Below are 21,761 nucleotides of genomic sequence, written 5' to 3' on the forward strand. Positions count from 1 at the left end.
ATTTATTCCATAAAACTAAAAAAAGAAGGCTATGAATTGAATTCCAAGATTTGATAAGGTGGAGGTGGGTTTTCTGGTACCATCTGGATTAATATCCCAAAATACATCTTAAATTAGGTTTCTAGGGAGGAATTACAATCTCTCTCTCTCTCTCTCTCTCTCTCTCTCTCTCTCTCTCTCTCTCTCTCTCTCTCTCTCTCTCTCTCTATATATATATATATATATATATATATATATATATATATATATATATATATATATATATATATATATATGGATGGATATATAGATAGATAGATAGAGAGATTTGTATTTGACTATACAAAATAATTTGATATGTTTTAATACTGATCCAATCTTAGTTATGATGCAACAATTATACTGTGATAATATCATAGTTTTCATGAATCGTGGATGTGACTGTTCAGTCACATACTATTCTCCCACTACTGTGGGTTATATTATTATTACTCCATTCACTAATTGCGGTTGGGTACTCATGAGTTATTAGAAACCGATTATGACCGAGCTCATGAGATATGTAATCACCAAATGTGATTTGTGTTAATGGATTATAATTGATGTTGTTATTGGTCATCTCATCTTGAGACATGATCCTATGGGCCCAAAGGACATGTAGAGTCATGTCTCTACATGAGACATAACGATTCCATCCATTTTATATATTGAATGCTATAATCGCTTGGAAACACATCAACAATCACATGTTAATACCTGTGATCTGCATATATATTCATCTGCAATCAATAAAGGATTAGCATTGTTCATTGGAAGATTCAAACACAAGTAAGATATCGGAATTCACATAAAGCATTATATCTATATCTTTGTAGTTGGTTGATAATCCAATCGAAGCATTCATAAATAGTCAGATCTATTGTTATTTGGACATTAAATTGAAAGATAAACTCTACCATTGATCTACATTCCTGAACAATTTACAATTTTTTTGAAAATCTTATTTTCCTAATATTATTTGTTATGACAAGTGCCCATCAAGGTGGTATGGGTGTAGACCAACATGACATATTAGTAGATCCCCAACTTAATAAATGACTAAGAAATGTACTTGGTCTTTTGGTATTCTCATCTGAATGCCATTTCTATGGTTTTGCATACTTTGCATTCCTCATAGACTTGTTTGTGATCTTTTTGTCCCTCCATCTTATCTTGTCTCAAACATTGTACCAAACACAACCTCATCTTCTCTTCCTTTCATACTTCTCTCTCTACGCATGGTAGCTTACTTCTCTGCCTTGAAACTATTGGCATGAATGTTGGTGATATTCCTATGGGGGAGCATATTAGCATTGCCGAGGACATGATTTAGAGATTTTGTGTTGCATTCATGACTATGTTTGTTATTGATGTTAATGTACTTGTTATCGTATGAAGAATGTCAGAGTTACAGAGGAAGAAGTGTTTGGCACAGTTCATATATTGAAGATCAGATTATGCGCACTTGAGGTTATATTCTACAGTATGTCTAGATGTTACAACTAAGAGCACATACAAAAATATGAAGACTAGACAATATTATGAGGATTTTAGTGAAGACAATTTTCGGACAACATTTCTGGAAAGAAGGTACTAATGTTTTGATTCTATCTCCTCACAGAGATGGAATTGGCTTGAGTGGATTGAAATAGAGGTTGAAGACATGTCATAGATGCCTTGGTTCAGAGGGAATAATCAGAAGATCATCGAGTGAAAAAGTTATGAAAACTATGAGCTGACGGTTTGCTTGTAATCTTGGATAAAGTGTAAAATTTTAATATCTTAAGATGGTCCTATATTATTATTGTAAATTGGGAAAGCCTCAAGGTCGACTCAATACTTACTCTTTAGGGCTTGGTATAAAGGAAAATATGGTTTCCTTGGGTAAATAGTGTGATAAGTGGTCATATCTATGCAATATGTAATGTGTGAGCTTAATATGCGAATTTGTGAAGATCAGAGCAAAGTTTAGTGCTGTTAAGGCACAATGAGTTTAAAAGGAACTATGTTTGGCAAGAAAAGTTTCTATTTGGATAGTTGTTTTTTCGTACTTGTATTATTTAGAGAGAATAGTAGTGAGGCTATTTGGATAGTAGGTTCAGTTGTCCTCTTATCAACTCCTAACAAGGTTGACACAACTCCTAACAAGGTTGGAATCTCCTAATAAGGATTCAAAGTTCCCTAATAGGGGCTCATATGTACTAATTGTATTCCTTTGAATCCTAACAAGGTCTATACAAGGTCTATCCTTTCACAATAAACTTTTATATTAGTACATCATCTTCTGGACATCATTCCCACTAGGGTTTTCCCTCTGATCAAGGGTTTCCCTAGTTAACATCTCTAGTCGTGTCAAACTTGGCATGAAGGGATTTAGAGTTTTTCCTTCTTTGACTGTGAACCACCCCTTTTCCATCTTAACAACTCTCTACTAGGACAAATATTCCATTGAAGAAGAGCACCCACCTTGAGTTAGGACAACAACAAAGAGACTCAAAAAAAGGGACAACATGATCAACAACAATAGACATGAAAGGAGATTTAGAACATGACCAACATAAACCATAAGGCTAAAAGCAATATTTGAGATAGTAGGAGTGTGAATTCCAATAGAATCCAAGTAGACATAAACACGTGCATCAAAAGAGTCCAACAGACCCTCTAGCAAAATCAGTTAGAAAGGGACAACACACTCGTTGTTGGACCAACAAATCAAAAGCCCAATCCATATTGGAAGAAGGTCAAACATAAACACCACCCCTAGCAGTGGCAACATCTTATGTAGTTCAAGTCCAACAACAACGGTTTGTTGTTTACAACCAATAGAGGCAAAATGAAAACCAATATCCTTACGTATAATCATGACTTCTTGAGTCACACCTAACCTAAGAACCGCTTTAGACCCAAAAAATGCATTAGAACCTCCCACAACCACATCAATCTCCACCTCATGGGATGAGTTATTAAATACCTTATAATACTGCGTCAACCCCCTTCCACCAAGAGGAAGGTTTCTTAGCCTCAATTCTTCATATGCCATGTGACCAATTTTAAAACATTTTTGCATCTAAAAGGAAGACCTTCATAATCTAAAGATTGAAGCTGGGACCCCTTTGGAGTACAAAATTTAAACTTCATAAAAAGACCTTTAGTAGCATCTATATCAACAAGGATATGAGAATAGGTCAAGTGAAGAAAATCAAAGGACATTGAATCCACCATTAAAAAATATCCTAACTTGTCACAGACTCGAGAAGTGAATCCCCCTCAAGATGAAGTGAGAGATTGGGGAGATGAACCCAAATAGGCATTTTACAAAATGACTCAGAAGAAGGGTTAAAATCCTGATGCCAAGGTTTAACCATCAATGGGTATCAATTTTTCCATGTAAAAAATAGTTTGCATAGAATAACCATCATATCATTTAGATTGTCAAATTTGTCTATGAAAACACCTTTTGCTAAGGAAAAATCTGAAATAAGAAAGTCCCAATGTTTAGTGATCCAAGCATGAAGCCGAGAAGAGTAGGTTAGAAACCCCTAAATCAATAGATGACCACATCAACTAAGATAGCCTTGATACATTACTCAGTGATTGATATTGTTTCTTCATCAAGATCCATAAAAATAGAAAGGCAAACAGAAAAGGGTAGAGTCTCCACTCTATTTGTAGCAAACCCCAGACGAACACTAGTTGATAAAGTTTGAGCAGAAGAAATATTACCCTTTTCCCACAACACAACATACTCAGATCCATTGCGAGAGGTACCCACATTCCTCCCAACATCAACTCATTCTAAAGACCTCCAACCAACCTTAGCAACATTCGTGATAGATGACTGCGAACCCCTAAAACCCTCAATTCCAACAATAGGAGAAGCTTTGGTTGGAGCACCCGTGGACTACCTTGGACGCCAGTAGAGGGCCTATGCAAATATCCAATGAGACATTCAGAGGCATTCTATGATGACACTACAAAAGCCCTAAACACAAGAGTCTCCATGAGGTTGTAATCCCCACTTGATAGAGTATTAATGTTGATAACTTTGTCTAAAGTTTATCAAAAGTATTCTAGAGATTTGGTTAGTGTAATTCTCTTTAAGCATTTCTTTATGTAAATTAAGGTCCAATTTAAAGTTTTGAATAGTTAGTAAAAAACAAAATAAAAAACTAAGAAATATATTCTAAATATTGAAGTTGATAAAATTGCAAATAAGATTAGATAAAAGAAAGTATGAATACTTTCAATATTCATTGATTTTGTAACATTGATTTGGAAAAAATCTTGACTCGGTGTTTTGTCATTGTTGCCAAAATTCAAAATTTACTTAGTTTTGGCCAATCTGCACTTCTTGGGTATGAGTATTTTTGTAACTTTATCTCAAACAAAACACATTGGTGTTGTGTCTTGATATTATTTCAAAATAACATAATTGTATTCCTAGAACTTATTGATATGCCTTATTTTCCCCCCCAATTTTGTTCACTTGCCCCTAAACCAATTGCTAAGAATTTGGTATGTAAAAGTGGCGAGTGATTTAAATTATAAGGTTTGAAAATAGCCCTCATGATCCCTTCAAAGGAGGGTGGGTAACAATTTCTTTACTTTGTGGATGAAATTATCATCTCAAAAGAAAACAACCAACATATTATTAACTTGAAGTCAAGGTTTAAGGACGTGTTTGAAATGGCATATATGGGTATTCTTTATTGCTTCCATGGTTTTGAGGTATGGCAAGAAGATATTTTTCTTCCACAAATTCAAGATAGAGTATTCTAGAATTTCTACAACTCCAATAGTCACAACTATAAAATTGGCCAAAGAAATGAATGATTATGATATCAATAAGACACTTTACAAGCAACTTTTTGGCAACTTCATATGTTTGACACGTACCAAATTATCTCTAATATATTTTATGTTTCTTCTATCATGACTTCTTTAGAGGTTCTACATTGGAAGGCTAGCAAAAAGGATACTTAAAAGTATGTCCATGTTGCTTTGATTTAGTCATTTGATACTTATCTTTTGAAAAACTAATCCTTACAAGATTTTCTAATGTAGATTGGGCTAGTTGTACAAATGACTTGTTTGATATGTTTGACTCATACAAATCTATACATCTCTTATACACTTGATGTTGCCTCTAGAATTATGTCTTCTTTTAAGTTTCAACATTACAAGGTTTAAAAAATGATATTAAAGCATGTACACGACACTTTGAATCTAAGTCTTCAATATTTATCTTTTAGACTGCTAATCTTAAAAGGATTTATCAGATTTAAGTTTATTATTATTATATTAGACATTTTTTTCCCTACAATAAGTGCTTAATCATGAATCCTACAAGACAAAAGACCAACTTGCTAATATCTTCATCAAGGCCTTAAGTGAAGTCAAGTTTGATTATCTTAAAGGAATTTTCAGGAAGGAGGAGGTTCTGAGAGGAGGAATTTTCTCTATAGTTTTCTTGGGGGTAGCGATTAACATTAGTGTCCAGGTAGACGCTTGTGATTATTCGCTCAAATTTTAATGCGCTCTTTCTTTCTTGTCTTTATCATGTTTGTTAAAATGAATGTCTGGATAATTCTTGTGACGAATGTGTCATAGTATGATTTCCTGGTACGCTTGTTAATTCTTCTGTGCATGGGAAGTTTTAAATGATCAATATATTCTCTCTTTCCATAGATTTTAAATTTGGAAAAATAGGAACGAGGTAGGGTTTTGCAATAAATTCGAAGATTTCATTAGAAAGTTCGACTGGTTGGCCATATTTACCCTATTAGGGTATTGCTGGAATTTTTTACTAAAAAAAAATATATTAAAAAAGATATTATGTGGGGGAGGGGGGGTTGTTGATAATTTATATTATTTTAAAACAAAATTATTTTAAAAAAATTATAAAAATAAAATAGTATATAATAAAATGGGGTGGGCGAGGCCACCAACCCCCCACCCCCTCTTGCCGACCTCTCATATCGCGGCAAGTATTGTTGCGACAGTAGTACTCCTGCGGCAACAGGTACTACTAATGCAACAGTACATTGCTGCAACAGATTGAAGTCTGCAGGCGCACAGGCCTTAAGCACTTAGTTTAATTTTCTTTTAAAATTTAATGTAATTGTTAATTTATTAATAAATATAAATATTATTCATTAATAAATTTTATTAATCGTGTTTTATTAATACTTATTAAATTGATAAATATTATTTATTAAATAAATTTTATTAATAAGTTTTTAGTTAATATGTATATTACTATTAATATAGTTTTAGTTAAAATGTATTGATTAATTTAATAATTAATGAAAGATTAATATGATTAGCTTATATAATTATTAATGAATTTAATTAAATGTAATTTAATTAAGATTAATTAATAATGGAAGGCGTTCAATTAAGTTTTGAATTTATTTAATTATTATAATATAGATTTTAATAAAATCATAGATTATTTTATTTGAAAATCAACTAGTGTTAATTATAATAATTTAAATAAATAATTACCTTTGGAATATTTAGAAGATTGACTTAAAATCAAATTAGGAGTAATTGTACATTTTATTCGAATATAAAAATGGAGTAAATTGTAAGGGGTTAAATGGCAAATTGTAGGTGTTTGAAAACTTATATTGAAAATGAAAATTGAAACCTTACTGTAAACTGAAACTATGTGTTTTTTTAAAATCAAACCAAAACTTTGATACCTACACTCTGTTATTTGTGTGTTGTCTATAATTTGGGTTTGGGTTGACCTAGTTTTGACCAGTCTTAGGATGTTACCAGAGGCTCAAGAGCTCTGTGAATGTGATTGTGATGATGATGTTTTGATCTCGATCTTTTATAACCAACCATGGTAATGTGATTAGTATGCTCTATGTTGGAATGTATTTATTGTTTGTTAATGCTTTCTAGTGTTCTTGTGTGACGCTGAGGTGAATGTATGACATGCTTGACTTAACCATTTTGAGTCTTCGATTAGTTATTTTCGGGATGCTTTCTAGTTGCTAGTAAAGAACTGATGTGTTATTGTGATTATCTTTTGATGCTTTCCAGTCACTTGTATAGGATTGAGGTGATCTTATATGATTATTTGATTTGTGATTTTATGAGTCTAGGGTAGATTATCTATATGTAATGTCGGGAAGTGGCTTGCAATGGGGGCCAGGGCCCTAAGTGGTTCCCAGGGTAACCCATTGTAAGTTGTTTAATAAGTGAAAACAGTACACTAAATGAGAATAAAATGAACTTAATAAGAGTCTTTGTATGTTCTTGCCCATGCCTCGAGTGCTAGTACAGACTAGGATGGGAGTAGAGAGAACGCTTGGTTGCGACCTTGCATCCGTAGTATGCCTTATTAGTACGAGAGGATACTAGTAGTCGCATAGGGATTACTAGGGGGCCGAGGTCCTGAGAGACTACCAAGGTAACTCTAGCGTGATTCATGTGATGACACTTGCCCGCTTACATAGTAGGTTTCCTGCGTGTCTTGTGTGTCTCTGGTTATAGATGTTGATCTATCTTGGAACCCTTGAGTTAAAATATTTTTAGAATTTCTCGAGCTTAGAGAGTACTTTTGATATTTGGTTTGATATCCTGTTTGGGACTTGAGACTATCTCCTCAACGCGATGGAAGTGGGCCATTTAGGTTCCACGCGATCGAGTGGTAGTGCTTTTTTACTCTTACCATTGAGATCTGTCCGTAGTCACCATGGCTAGAGCATTCTTTGTCTGCATTTCCTTTCATTCTATCTATGTATCATTATGATGGATGGATATATCATGTATGGTGGATGACTTTATATATTTTCTTTTACTTTGTATCATGGATCCGAGGAGGAGGATGTATTTCTAGTTCTACATATGTATATTGTTTCAAGAAAAGGACCAATCACATTTAAGTTTATTATTATTATATTAGACATTTTTTTCCTACAATAAATGCTTAATCATGAATCCTACAAGACAAAAGACCAACTTGCTAATATCTTCATCAAGGCCTTAAGTGAAGTCAAGTTTGATTATCTTAAAGACCTTTGTTGTTTGAGGTCATGTACGATTTTGATTGTTTGTCATCCGGTGAGATTGTTGTGAACATCACGAGGGAATTTTTTTTATGAAAGACGTTAGTGTTCATCTTCATCTTATATAACCCTTGACATTAAGGTGGGTTGTTAACATATTTAAACTAGTAGCTAGGAAAGTTACTCTTATTGGTTGGGATATTCAAGAAAGAATCGACCTCTGTTCCAATCATACGTAAGTGTTATATTTATGTATCATTGTTATGAACAAAAATCAACTCCGTTCCTTTAACAACAATTGCATTAAGGGCACGATTATGCTATGCCAATTTAACATGATTGTACATTTATAATTAATTAGGCAATAGCATGAAGTATGTGACCATATCAAGCTGGTTTAACAAAAAAACAAGGTTAACAAATACTGAGAGGTATTGAATCGCAGTTGATGTCATGTAAATTATAATAAGTAATGGCATGATCAAAGAACGGTAGAATCTCTTTCAAATAATGAAGCATACCTAGTAGCATGATTGGACGATTATAGAATCCCAGTAGAACAATGGCATGGTTAGAGATGCAAAATCCTAGCGTAACAATGAAACATACACAAATAATTCCAGTATTTCACATTACCCCTGATGAATGAAGCATGGCATCTTATGAATTAATACGCAAGTGAAGAAGAATATTAAAAGAAAATTTGTTTTCACGCTGCAGGTCCAAATTAAGTTTTAAACGACAAAAAATTGGGAATTGGAATGAGAAAAAGATAAAACTAAAAACAAAAAAAATTGGTTTTCTAATTAGAAACAATGTACCAGCAAGGTAGGTATGATGCAACAGGACCAACACCAACTCTCTTAATGTGACCAAAACCATCACTACAAAAGACACTTTTTATTAATAATATATAAAGCACAAATGTTATCAAATCTGATAACAGAAAAATCGTCCTTCTGTGCAAACAACAAATGCTGCTACAAGCTTATTCCCTTTGCATTCCATGACTAAACTAATTAATGTATTACTTTATTATTTAACCCATCTAACTATCCACAGAGAACTTATATATCATAGAATGCTTGTAGACTTTCCCTGGAGAGACAATAATAGACGGGAAATTTGGTTGGTTGACTGCATTAGGGAAGCCCTGTGTTTCCAAGCACAACCCTGCATGCTTATTGTAAACAGCACCTCCCTTACCAGAAATACCATCGACAAAGTTCCCTGTGTAGAACTGCATACCAGGTGCATTGGTCCACAAATCAAGAACCCGAGAACTGGAAGGATCTTTAACTTTGACAGCATGCTTTAGACCATCATTTGTTTCACCACAATCAAGAACATAATTATGGTCATATCCTCCAGGAACTTGATCAATTGCGCTTCTAATAATCTTTGCAATTCTAAAATCAAAGGGTGTTCCTTCCACAGGAAGAAGCTCCCCCGTGGGAATCAACTTGTCATCCACTGGGGTTACATGCGAACCGCAAAGTTGTACTGAATGGCCAAGTATATCTCCACTGTTATGACCTGCCAAATTCCAATATGTGTGCTGTGCTAGACTCACTGGAGTTGGTTTATTTCTTGGTATGGCTTCCATATCAAGTCGCAGTTCCATTTCTCCACTCAGAGTGTAGGTTGCAGTCACATCAAGATCACCAGGAAAGCCTGCACGAAAAATTGCTTCAAATAAGATAACATTTGATAAAGATCTTTACAAGACTGACACTATTTCTTTGACTATTTATGTGATTTACAAGCAGACAAAACATAACTTAATTAAACAATTTCCTTCCCAAAATTTACACTAGTATTTTCTATGACTGGATACAGAATCACACGCCACAGGAGCTTATATGGAGTGGAAGTGGTTAATTATATGCCAAGCTTTATCTATATTTATGCTTTGTCAACTAGGAGGAAATCTACGAATCCACAGATTCTGATTCACAAGGGCAATTCTTGTCCCGTAATCTCAGAGAAAATAAGCTGAATTGGACAATTGCTCGGTACTGAGAAACATATGAACCTACAGTAAATGGTAAAATCTCAATCCTCAGAAACATGAACTTTTAAGGTTAAATTTCACTATTCAGAAATATATGATCATTGAGAAATCTTGTGTGAAAGTTTGGCGCTCAGAAACAAACTATTGTGAAGGAGCCTTAAGAGTAAACTTTGATACTCAAAATCATATGATCTTTGAGTAAGTACCAAAAATGTTATGAGAAAATTTGCTCCATTTTGATACTGTGTTCTCTTTATTTTTGTTAACTTGATCTACTAATGTTTTGAACATTATTAGCCCGTAGGAAACACTGGAATCCAAAACATCAAACATCAAAAGAAGCAGAAGGGAGGGGGTAAGAAATCAGTGACAAATTTTGAAGGATGAGTATTTTCTTTTTGTCCACTGAAGCATCCTTTTTTCTAGAATTTCATATAAATTTCTACACAAACTTCTAGTATAGGTTAAACACAAGGCCTAGAACATATACTCAAACTGGAAGAAGCATAATCACCATTCATGAAATAAATTATTCTTACCTTGTTCTCCATCATTACTATGGTAACTAAATTTGATAGATGGGGTTTCTCCATCCTTCTGCTCTTCCACTTTCCACACAACCTTGTCAAACCCCTTTTCCCCGCCTGCATTCGGATATTAGATAGGCTATCAAAAAACAGACACAAATAATTTCCCATGGTGTTTAACTCCAAATTTTGTATTGAGAATTGAACTCTAGGACTTAAATTTTCCACTGAAAACGTGATGTGACAAATACTTTCCTGCAATAGATATAGAAGATAGCTACACCAATATTAAACCCTGTGAATTGACTCTCTCACTGACATAATAGAAAAGTGCAATGGTTGCCTATGATAGGGATATATTGTGCAGGTTTAATGCACAGTTTCTCTGACAAGATAATCTTCTTATGAAGAAAATTCAAAATTACATCCTACATTCCATGATTTCCTAAGTCATGAAAGAAGGCATACACAATGGTATACAGACACACAAGAAGCAATACTAAATATAAAATAAACTGTAAACTTACCATGTAGTGTATTAGGTCCATTGTTGACTGGTAAGCTGTAATGCTCTCCATTCAAAGTGAAACCTCCATCCTTTATGCGATTGGCTACCCTCCCAACAATGCAGCCAAAGTATTTTGATGTGCCATCCTGTGAATGCAAAAACAAAATAATAAGAAGATGAATGGCTTAACACAAAATTGTTTACATGCTCACATCTACCGCATTCATAATCAACATTTAGAACCCCATGGACCAAAATCTAGTAGCACAGAAGCACCATGATGATGATAACGCAGATTGAGAATGCTCCCTGTGTTAACGGTACATTACCCATCAATGAAATATCACAGTGTGCAATTACCAATTAACACTAAATTATAATGGTCAAGGTCTGCAAGGATGTTATAATTTTTTGACAAATCAAATTTGAAGGATGTTAACATTTTGTTCATTTCAAAGCAGGAAGAGAAAGCTCCCTTGTTACCCTAATCAGAGGTAGACTTACCATGTAAGGAGTGAGTGTGTCAAAACCCAGCACAACATCTGCCAAATTGCCTGAAACTCAACATAAACAGCACTACAGTTTAGAAAATTTGGACAAGGTATACAAGAAAACCACAAGAAAAAAGAGGCTAAAAAATTATTGCATAGTCTAATGATTATTAATTCATTCAAAAAGTTGTGTTGTTTACATAAAACGGTATGTAAGATACTGTCACCAGTGTAACGAAAGTGCAAGTCCCCCACTCACTTCGGAAGGCAAAGATGCAGTCAGATATTGGTATAATTATTCTAGGTCATCGGTTAGATAGAAGTATTACGTGTGCCAATCTTAAAGAGATTGGTTCAACCATAGCCCAAATAAATTAAATTTCACATGTCACTCAAGATTTACCAGGCAAAACAAATGACGATCAAACCAATTTTAAGAAAATAGACACAAATACCCATGAATATCAATGCACGAGGAAGCCCAAACTGAACCAAAAATGGCCATGGAACACATCTAAAGGTTTCTTTAGCAGAACAGCAATGAGGATACGGTGAAATCATTATGGGTCTCTGATGCACAAGCATCCTTGGTAATAGAGATCCATTTTACCCAAAAAAAAATAATAATAATAATAATGAAATCGTTATTTGTAATCATTATTTCTGTTTGAGTTCTTATCAGGTATTGACATTTTATCAAACAATTGATTCACAATGCATAGTCAATGACTGGAGATATTCAGGGTCAACATTGGATGCCTTATCTGGTTTTCTACACATGTACAAAATTAACACAACTCATTTTCGTGAATCTGGAAGCTTTACCAGGAAGTTTTGGCGATCCAAGAATATTATTAGTGATCCACTACATGTAGCCGTGTCTACTTGAGGACATGAAAGCATAGATCATTGTTTCTTTGATAGAAAAAGGGGCAACATCGGTTAAAGGAGGTGATCTGGTATCTGAATCGGCGGACAACATTCCACGATACCCTAAATCCTCTGGACGTAGATTATTAACCGGGAATGCAGCATCTGCCACAAGATATGGTAGAGTTTTCCTGGTTGAGCAGAGTGATTTGCACTCAGAAACAATGCAGAAAATATTCATCAATGTGAGACAGCGGGTTACTAAATTAACTTCTCCTATGACATGTTTTACTTCCCATGGTGTTTGAACGCAGAATAAGATATTTTATGGCTGTCCGTATCATCTGAATTATCATTGAAACCAATGCAGTTAGTAGATCCTGTTAATGAGATAACAGTAGTTTAAGTCAAATCTTCCGTTTGCACCATGATTTGTATGAGAAATTTGAGTGTGTTAAGTTCAACACTTAGGTACCTCTATAATAGAGCCCATACCCTCTTAACAGAGCAATCCAAGCATTTCTGATAAGAGCACTCTAAAGACTAAGTTCGAAAAAGAAACGGAAAATCCCCAGATAATCTATCAAGCAACCCATGAAGTTAATGCCTAATGGAAACTGAGCTTAACAATTGACAAGAAATATATGGAACTCATCTATCATTCTTATTACTTATTATTTTTTTTTAAAAAAAGCGAAGAGTTCGACAAGACTCTTCTTTAACGAAAAGAAACTAAAATCATACGATCAGACCATAAACACAATACGGTAAACTGCAAGAACCCATAATCCAAACATTGCAGATAACCTAGAAATCTTGTTCATAGATTATAAGAGAACACACCAAAAACAACAAATGGTGCAAGTTGAAGAATTTACTGCTTGCAAGCGTATATCGAATTCGAATAAATTGTTTTTCAAGGCCTGAATTTCGCTAATTCATCCAGTCGAGGAAATTCTCGGAAACTATTCATGAATAAGATGTAAATACAGAAATGGAATAATTAGAGTTGAGTGGGTACCTTGTGCATCTGGAACTTTTAAAGAGGTGATTGTGCAACCAAAATTGGTGACTGTCAAACGCAGATCGCCCTTTTTCAGTTGAAACATTTGTGGTTGTTGCTCCGCCATTGTTTTACCCTCTCTGTGATTGGATCAGTGGAAAACGATATGATCGGTAACGATTAAACCAATTACTGAAAAATGCTCTGAACTGCTTTCTTAACAATCATTCCGAAAATTATTGCGCAGGTGAAGATTTGTTTTCGTTTTAAATGCACGCACGCATACAAATCTAAAGGATAAGAACTGAAATGCTTCACTGGGATGAGTGAAATGTTCAATTACCTTACAGTTATTACCCCCAATACTGGATAAAAAGTGTCCCGTAATTATACAAATCTGACATTTACGAAATATGTCTTGGATGCAAATGAATAAACCCTAATACAAACCTGGAAAATTATGCAGATTGGGGCAAGACAAGGTAGCTTATTTCTCGGTTATACGGATTCCAGGGACTACTTATTTACTGTTTAAATCTCATAATTTAAGGAGACACTTGAGAGCAGGACGTTACAAGGGCACGTCTTCACGATTTACAGGGACTGCCCCCTAAGTTAGCGGGATTGTTTTTCCCTACATTTCTTTATTATTTTTTATACAGTGACGGATCCCATATTTTTTATAATATTGAATAGAGCATAATGTTTAAAGAATAATTAAAAAGGACTGTGAAACAAGTGTGAATGAAACTCAGAAGCTACAAATCATTTCAGTAGAACATATATCAAAAGTCCAAATTTAGGAGGGACATATTTTTTATTTTGTGCTTCTGCATTATCTTTTAAGGTTTCCATGATTTAGGTGATGGTCTTTGGGGGTGGTAGGATCTATTTTGAAGGAGTGTCATCTAGGAAAGATTTTTCTAATATCTTCGAAGTTAAAAATAGTCTATGAGACATCAAGTATTGTCATATCTATGTGTAGATTATTTTAACTTTAATGAGATTAAAAAATAGTTAATGGAACATCAAAGTCTTGTTATATTTATCTTTTTCATTTAGTCTTTTTATTCACGACTTTGATAAGCATTCCGAGCTTCTCAATAGTCTTCTCCTCACTAATATAACATCTTCTTCTCTCACCTCAATATCCCAATCCCCAAGAAATGAACCCAAATGAGGAGATGTAGAAGATCTCTTTCTTTTGTAAACTTTTCCCTTCACCATTTGATACAATTCCTTTTTTTGAACTTTGGAAGCAGTTTTTGTAGAGGCAAAAGTAGAAGTCCATTTGAACTTCACTATAGTTGACTTATATGCTTCAAGAGATTTCTCTTCTTCTATCACTTGGACAAGTTCCTTATCTTTCTTTTCTCTTTCAATCTCATCCTTAGAATTTTCATGTAGCTCATATACAATCGTCCTCTCATTCTTGTATACTATATTGGGCTTCAAATGTGTGGGGGGTTGAATGTCGAAATATTTACCTTTTTCCCTTTGTCTTTCTCTACCTTAGAAGTTGGGCCCAACTATGGATTTACTAGGATTGGAACCCCAAATGGAACAACTTAGATATCCATCTTAATATCAAATCAATTACATGCCTCACTTGATGTTTAACATCATCACTCTCCCCATCAACTACCTCAACATTTAAGAGTGGTTGTAGATAGAGCTTATTTATATTGTATAAAGGATCCAAAATCTTGTCAAAATCCTTTTCCCTAGCCCTTTGTGGATTATTTACTTGAAAAGTATTTCTTTCTAAGGCAAAGTCCATTCTTAAGTAATCATGAATCTAGATTATATTACCTTTTCTACTAATGTGGTTGAAGAACCCAACATGATCATACACTTGCTAAATTACCTTGAAATCATCCAATGAGAACTCATCCCACTTCAGTGCAATATACTTACAAACCTTAATGTCTTCTATTATACGGGCCCCAACGAAAATGGAGAGCTCCCAATAATGTTTCTTCTTATGCTTGATGTTTTCATATGCATTGGTCAACTGCCTACCAATCTCCATGAGTACTAATCTATCTGATAGATAATGTGAGAGTTTCTTGTGGTATAAAGTACATCTAAAAATTAAAATGTATGTAAAGGTCCTAAACTGTATGTAATAGACCTCAATAAAATTGTATGTGAATATGTTGTCTAGCTTGAGGACCAATACTACGTCTCCTACTAAATTCTTGACCACTTTCTTGTCTTCTATGTAATGATGTGCCAAAGTTAAGACCAAATCATGTGACTGCATTGACATTGGATGTGTTGTAGTATTCACCAATCCTCCTAGCACCATTATGGTACAAACTTTAGTTTGAGTGTTTGGTTAAGCGCATTGACATAGGAATACATCCCAATCAAGGTTCCCAATCTTTGTATCTAAGATCTCCAAATGTTGGTTACCATCAATGAGGGCTTCTTGTTCCCCATATAGTTGTACTTTACTGGCTAAGGAGTAGACATCTTAATGAAAACTACATGAGAACATATTCATTAGAAACATTTCATTAAATTAAAGCTATCAATCTAATAAGAAATGATAAACCAATCAAGATTGACTCAAAAACCCTAAAGCATTAAGGTGAATTTAACAAAACTGACTAAAAAACCCCAAAAGGAAAATAAAGAAGGCTTTGGACTTTCACATTGTTGGAGTACAAAAGATGGGTTGGAGGCCAAAATATAAAGAAGGTGAAAAACACATAATTTGAATATATGTTAGAGTGACCAAGATCAAACTCTTAGAGCTATCAGGGGTAGAATGCAATTTTGAAGTGCGAAACCCTGAAATGTCAAAATAGCAAATCCTTATGCTCTTTGTATAGAGTGGAGGTAGTGGCGTGGTTGGGGATTTTAGAGGTGTCAGAGTTGATGGTGGTTGAAAGGCCTAAATCACTAGAAAAATATAAGACTTGGTCTTTTTAATGGGGAATTTGAAGAAGTATTCGACACATTGAAGTGTCGAAGCTAGAAGACCACGACAAGTGCGACATCGCCAAAAATCTTTAAAACCTATATGAAATAGATTTTGCATGCAAGAACCCTCAAAGGTGATGAATTTGTTAGATTTTTGGAGGTCTAAAACTTTGACAAGTGTGACATTATGCAACACTTACACAAAAATAGAAACTCTAAAACTAATGATTTCTAAACCTAGTCGATAATGAAGATAACATTTAGAAACAAGAAGAACAAGAAAAAAGGGATTAAAGAAGGAATACTCATAAAACCCTACCTAAGACAACAATGAACACATTGTAAACTATGAGATATCTACAAAAGAGCTTGAATGATGAACCACGACCAAAAAACATGCAAAAAATTGCAAAGTCATAGAGAGAAAAATTACAAAAAACTCACATAAAAAATGACCAAAATGAGCCCTTTGACCCAATTTATAGACCTAGTGGGTTTCTACATCAACATCAATCTTTGACTATTAGAGTCTGAAACTTTGAAAATGATGGTATAGTGGAAGCCAAAGAATCAAATATGTTGGGTTTTTGGAGGTCATCAAACCTTCGCAACTCCAACATTATGAAGTTGAAGGACTCAAACAATTCAAATTCAAAACTCTAAAAAGTTCAAAAAAAAAATAGTAGAAAAAAACCAAGGGGCACACATAGGGATCAAACCTTCATGGTTTCAAAGGCCTTAGAACGTCCAAAACACTAAATGTTCAAAAATAAGAAACACCTAGAAAATTAAGGGAAAATACTAAAAACTAGAAAACATGATAAACCCTAGTGACCTAGAAGACTCAAAAGGACTTCCAGGGATCACATAAGAGAAATCTTAACTATCAAGAACACTCAAGAAGTGAACACAATGCAAGTGAAACCTCACAAACCCTAGACTCAAACCAAAGTATAAGACTCAAAATCAAAAGAGGGGAGTCCCTGTTTCGGGAAAGTTCTTGAAGTGAGGAGTGTGTTGTGAAACTGGAATAAATATGAGCTAAGCACATGGTGGAAAAAATTAACAAGGCATATCCATGGGTCTAAGCTATTTTCCAAAGTTTTAGAGATATTTTCAAGTGACTATTCTAGTGAATATTTTATCAAACCAATTTTTTTTTTTTTAATATCTACATTATGGTGCTTTAGCATATTTTACAGTTTTAGTTGTAGTATGTTTTAATATATTTCAAAGATGCTACATATTAAAATTTTGAAGTTATGCTTATCTATGTATTATTTTTACACAAAAAATAGCTACTCCCAAAAATGATTTGCACATTGGACTTTGTTTTCATTTTTTAAAAACTTTTTAGTGATACATTTTTTTGATTTGATATTTTTAGATCAAGTGATGTTTTTTTGGTAATTCTCATTAGTAATGGATATCCACAATTAATTTTTTTATTGCTTATTGACTTACATTAGTTATGTCTTATCCTTTAAGGTTGAATAAAGATGCTTTTACTCTTTGATGGTATAAAGTGATTATGGTGAAGTTTTTGGATCTTTAGGATGGTGTATCAACTTGCTTGATGCTTCACATACTTTTTTTACTTGCACATGCATTGTAGATGGTATTTGGAGCTAATGATTCATGGATTACATGATATATATTTTATTAGGATAATCTAATTCATGTTATTTTATGGATATGTGTATGTGTGCGTGTGTGTGTGGACGTCCTTGAAATATTTAAGAGTCATGTATAAAAATGTATGATGTATTGTGAAGTGTTAAAGTTTGAATGCGTAGATAGACAAAGATGAAATATATCACATATTTATCAACAAAAAATGTTATCAATATTGCAAAGAATGTACTTGTCATCACTTTATTTTATATAATTCATCTCGATCAATAGTACTGTATCTTTTCATGAAGAAGTGATCTTCAATATTTTCCTAGTCATAATTAGGAGAAATGAGCTCCTTGGTGTCTAGTTTAAAACTTTTGTAATGAGTTCATTATATAGAAAGTGTTTTTTCACCATTTTTATGATCTCACGAAGTTTTTTTCATAAGGTTCTAGTGTTATGTACATGGTGTTATTTCTATTTCAGTTATCTATTTCTACATACATCATAAATAAATGAATGATTAGTGAATAGCTAATTTACCTAAGTCTATCTTGATTCACCTTGAGATTTGGAAGTGTTTAATTATTGGTATCAGATATATATTTATGGAGAAATAGTTTAAATGGAGGTGGATCTATTATTTGAACACCATATTTGAATCTATGAGAAATTTAAATGATATGGAATCACATGAATGGGGCATTAATGTAGTAGTGGTTGTTGAAGGAGAATTGAGATGTCCACCTTTTCGATTTGATAAATTTCAAGAAAATAATAAGATAGACAAAATTACATTATCCATATGAAAAAGAAGATTGAATAAGTGGGCTCTTGAGTATAGTGAGATAAAACTCTAAATCAAACCCAAAGACCTCACAAGGCTTGAAAAAATTTTATGCATAAGAAGGAATTGAAGGAAGAAAAAGAAAAAATGAATCTTGCAAACTATAGTATGTTTGATTTTGAACTTGAAATGTTGAAAAGGGAATTAAAGGATGCAAAGGAGAAAATTGGAAATAACCCAAAGCATAAAGAAATAATGACCTGCTTAATTAAATATTGAGTTCCAAGAAACTCTAAGGGACAAAGGTGGACTTAGTTTTAACAAAGGAGCAAGCTTTAAGATTCCAAACCAAAAATTATGAAGGAAGGAAAATGATCAATGATGAATCCATGAAGGATAAAGAAGACAAAAAGTGTTTCACTCCACTTTAGAGCAAGAACAACTTTATAAGACATGCCCTTGCTACCAGTTAAACAAGTTATCTTGTACCTTTTAATAATAATTTTGTTTCATGCAATAAGTTTGGACATAAAGCTAGTGAGCGTAGAAGTTAGATCAAATAAAAAGATGTTCAATGTTGTGCTTTTAATAATTTTAGGCATGATATAATTGACTATAGAATTAGAATGGCAAGAAGTAGCTTTCAAAATAAATTTTATCAGAAGAGATATGTTAATAATGCTCATATATGATGGATAAACATTAAAATATAGGTCATGCGAAAGGATCACTTGGTCAATACTGTCTAACCATGTTCATTAGAGATAGAAAATAAGTATGAATATGTGAGAAGTTCATTTAAAATAAGACTAAATAAATTTTAAAAAATCAAACTATAGTGAATATCTATCACTCAAATTTGAAATCACAAATCAATAAGGTGCACCCATGACAAAACTCATTATTGCAAAGTAAAAATGGGTTTTAATATAGAAAAGAATTTGTAGACAAATTATACTGTTCTTATAATAGATCATCATCAAGACTAATAATATCATAATAAAAGTAACAAGAAGGTAAAACAATTGTTGCTAATTTTCATAAGGAGCTCAATAACTTTATTTGTAATGTATGACCTATCACCATGATTATATTACCTTTAAAAATGTGATCACTCTATGAAAAAATTAAATATTATGGTAGTGTCATCACAAGTCATGTTATGATGGGAACAAAATAGATGTTAATAAAAAGTAGAACTATCAAGATTCATAATAGAGATATTAAATCTTAAAATGATATAATGTAATAAATGAGAAAAAAATGAATAATCATTGCACTAAATAATGTAATAAATGTCAAGACATAGATTAGTACCAATAATTATTAAGTATAGACATAATGAATAGTCACACCTTCAAATGAATTTTTTGAAAACAAAATAGTAAGCATATTGAATTAAAAAATTTAATTTAATAAAGATATACTATGTAATCATACCATTAAAATTCATTATGATAGACTCAAAACTATGTAGAAAAGGATAGACTAGGGAAACTTAGTTGTTTTGATCAAGTAAAAATAGGTTTTGAAAGGACCCGAAACCTTGTACAAAGGGACAAGAAAAATATAGCAATGAAAATCAAATACAACTATGGAAAACCACCCGACAAACTTAGAGGGACACACAAAAAATCCCAACAAGAGGGCAAATAACCCAAGCCACAAATAGACCATCAAGATTTACATTTTGGTCCTTTCTTTTGAAATCTTAAAGCCATATCAAATGAGGGAATGGAGGACTTCACTTTTTTCCTTTTAACTATTGTCCAACCATCCTCCACCTTCCCCGCCATGTTCTGCCAATCCACACAAGCCCCTAGAAACCTTCTAGCTGAAGAGCCAGAAGCAATTTTCTGGACAAAAGGGACAACAACAGAATTTTGCCTCAAAGCAGGCAAAGAGTCAAGAACCAAAAAGTCGACGGGAGATAGAACATCAACTACACTATGAGGCTGGACCGTAGAGGGGGCCCTAGGTACAACATCCGAGATATCAAAAAAATCCTCAACCAGAGTGAGATTATTATGCGAAGGACTAATCTATCCCTCTTTAACTGATGCAACTATAATAACCCCAATAGGTTATAACTTCTTCAAACACCAAAAATCTTTATACTTTAGTTGTTTGACATTTCGTCAAACACTTTGCAAGCAAGCTCTGAAACCACTGTAATAGCCCTCCTCAAAACTGTACTAACCCCAATAGGTTATAACTTCTTCAAACACCAAAAATCTTTATACTTTAGTTGTTTGACATTTCGTCAAACACTTTGCAAGCAAGCTCTGATACCACTGTAATGGCCCTCCTCAAATCTGCTCTCAAAAAATACTGATGAAAGCTCAAGGAATTTCATCAAACAATTCACATGTAAGTGATGTATGACTGATATAGTTTTTCAGCTTGCTTTAAATGACTCTTTTTTTAATTTGCATCACTGAGAATCTTGTGCTAGAAGACTCAAAATGGACTACACAATGACCTAACATGAATGTGCAACTTATTCTAACAATATTCAATGCATATATGTGATCTAAGCATGAGAAATGAACACCTACAACCAATTGGCATTTTTACAAATAGTTGGTATGCAAACTAACTCGCTAATAAATAATGATATTAAATTGCTTAAATGACACCAGCAACTATTATCTTCTTAATTGCAATGAAAATTACAATGCTCACGAAATATGGCCAAAACTTTGGCATTTACATGGATTACAAAATGATAATGCTGGTATAATGCACACTTACAGCTGAAAGCTTATAACACCCTAAAAAAACAATACTAACAAAAGAACCTGGTTTTAGATGGCTGAAATAATTCCCTTCTATGCTGCCCCTTCTGCTTTGCTTTTTTTGAACTGCTTTTTCAGCCTGCTTTTTCGTATCCGCTTTTTCAGCCTACTTTTTCAGTTCTGCTTTTTTCGACAACTTTTTTTCGTACCCGCTTTTTTCAGCCTACTTTTTC

The 21,761-nt window shown here is 33.5% G+C and overlaps 1 protein-coding gene across 2 annotated transcripts; it reads right to left on the reverse strand.

Moving 5' to 3' along the window:
• Nucleotides 1–8,911: 8,911 nt before the first annotated feature.
• On the reverse strand, nucleotides 8,912–13,973 carry LOC149533764 (uncharacterized). Of its 2 annotated transcripts, none has more exons than XM_089802939.1 (6): nucleotides 13,906–13,973; nucleotides 13,474–13,595; nucleotides 11,596–11,645; nucleotides 11,111–11,237; nucleotides 10,596–10,700; nucleotides 8,912–9,716 (listed from the first exon to the last, which is right to left on the reverse strand). In XM_089802939.1, exons 2-6 carry the CDS (start codon nucleotides 13,580–13,582, stop codon nucleotides 9,091–9,093), a joined length of 1,017 nt encoding a protein of 338 aa, XP_089659065.1. In that variant the 5' UTR covers nucleotides 13,583–13,595; nucleotides 13,906–13,973; the 3' UTR covers nucleotides 8,912–9,090. The 2 variants fall into 2 exon arrangements, with proteins under 2 accessions (XP_089659065.1, XP_089659064.1); XM_089802938.1 differs by having other exon boundaries at nucleotides 13,799–13,973.
• Nucleotides 13,974–21,761: the final 7,788 nt, after the last annotated feature.

Source organism: Cupressus sempervirens, chromosome 10 (assembly GCF_028749045.1).
Source record: "Cupressus sempervirens isolate cs-2001-9-10 chromosome 10, ASM2874904v1, whole genome shotgun sequence".
Taxonomy (NCBI): domain Eukaryota; kingdom Viridiplantae; phylum Streptophyta; class Pinopsida; order Cupressales; family Cupressaceae; genus Cupressus; species Cupressus sempervirens.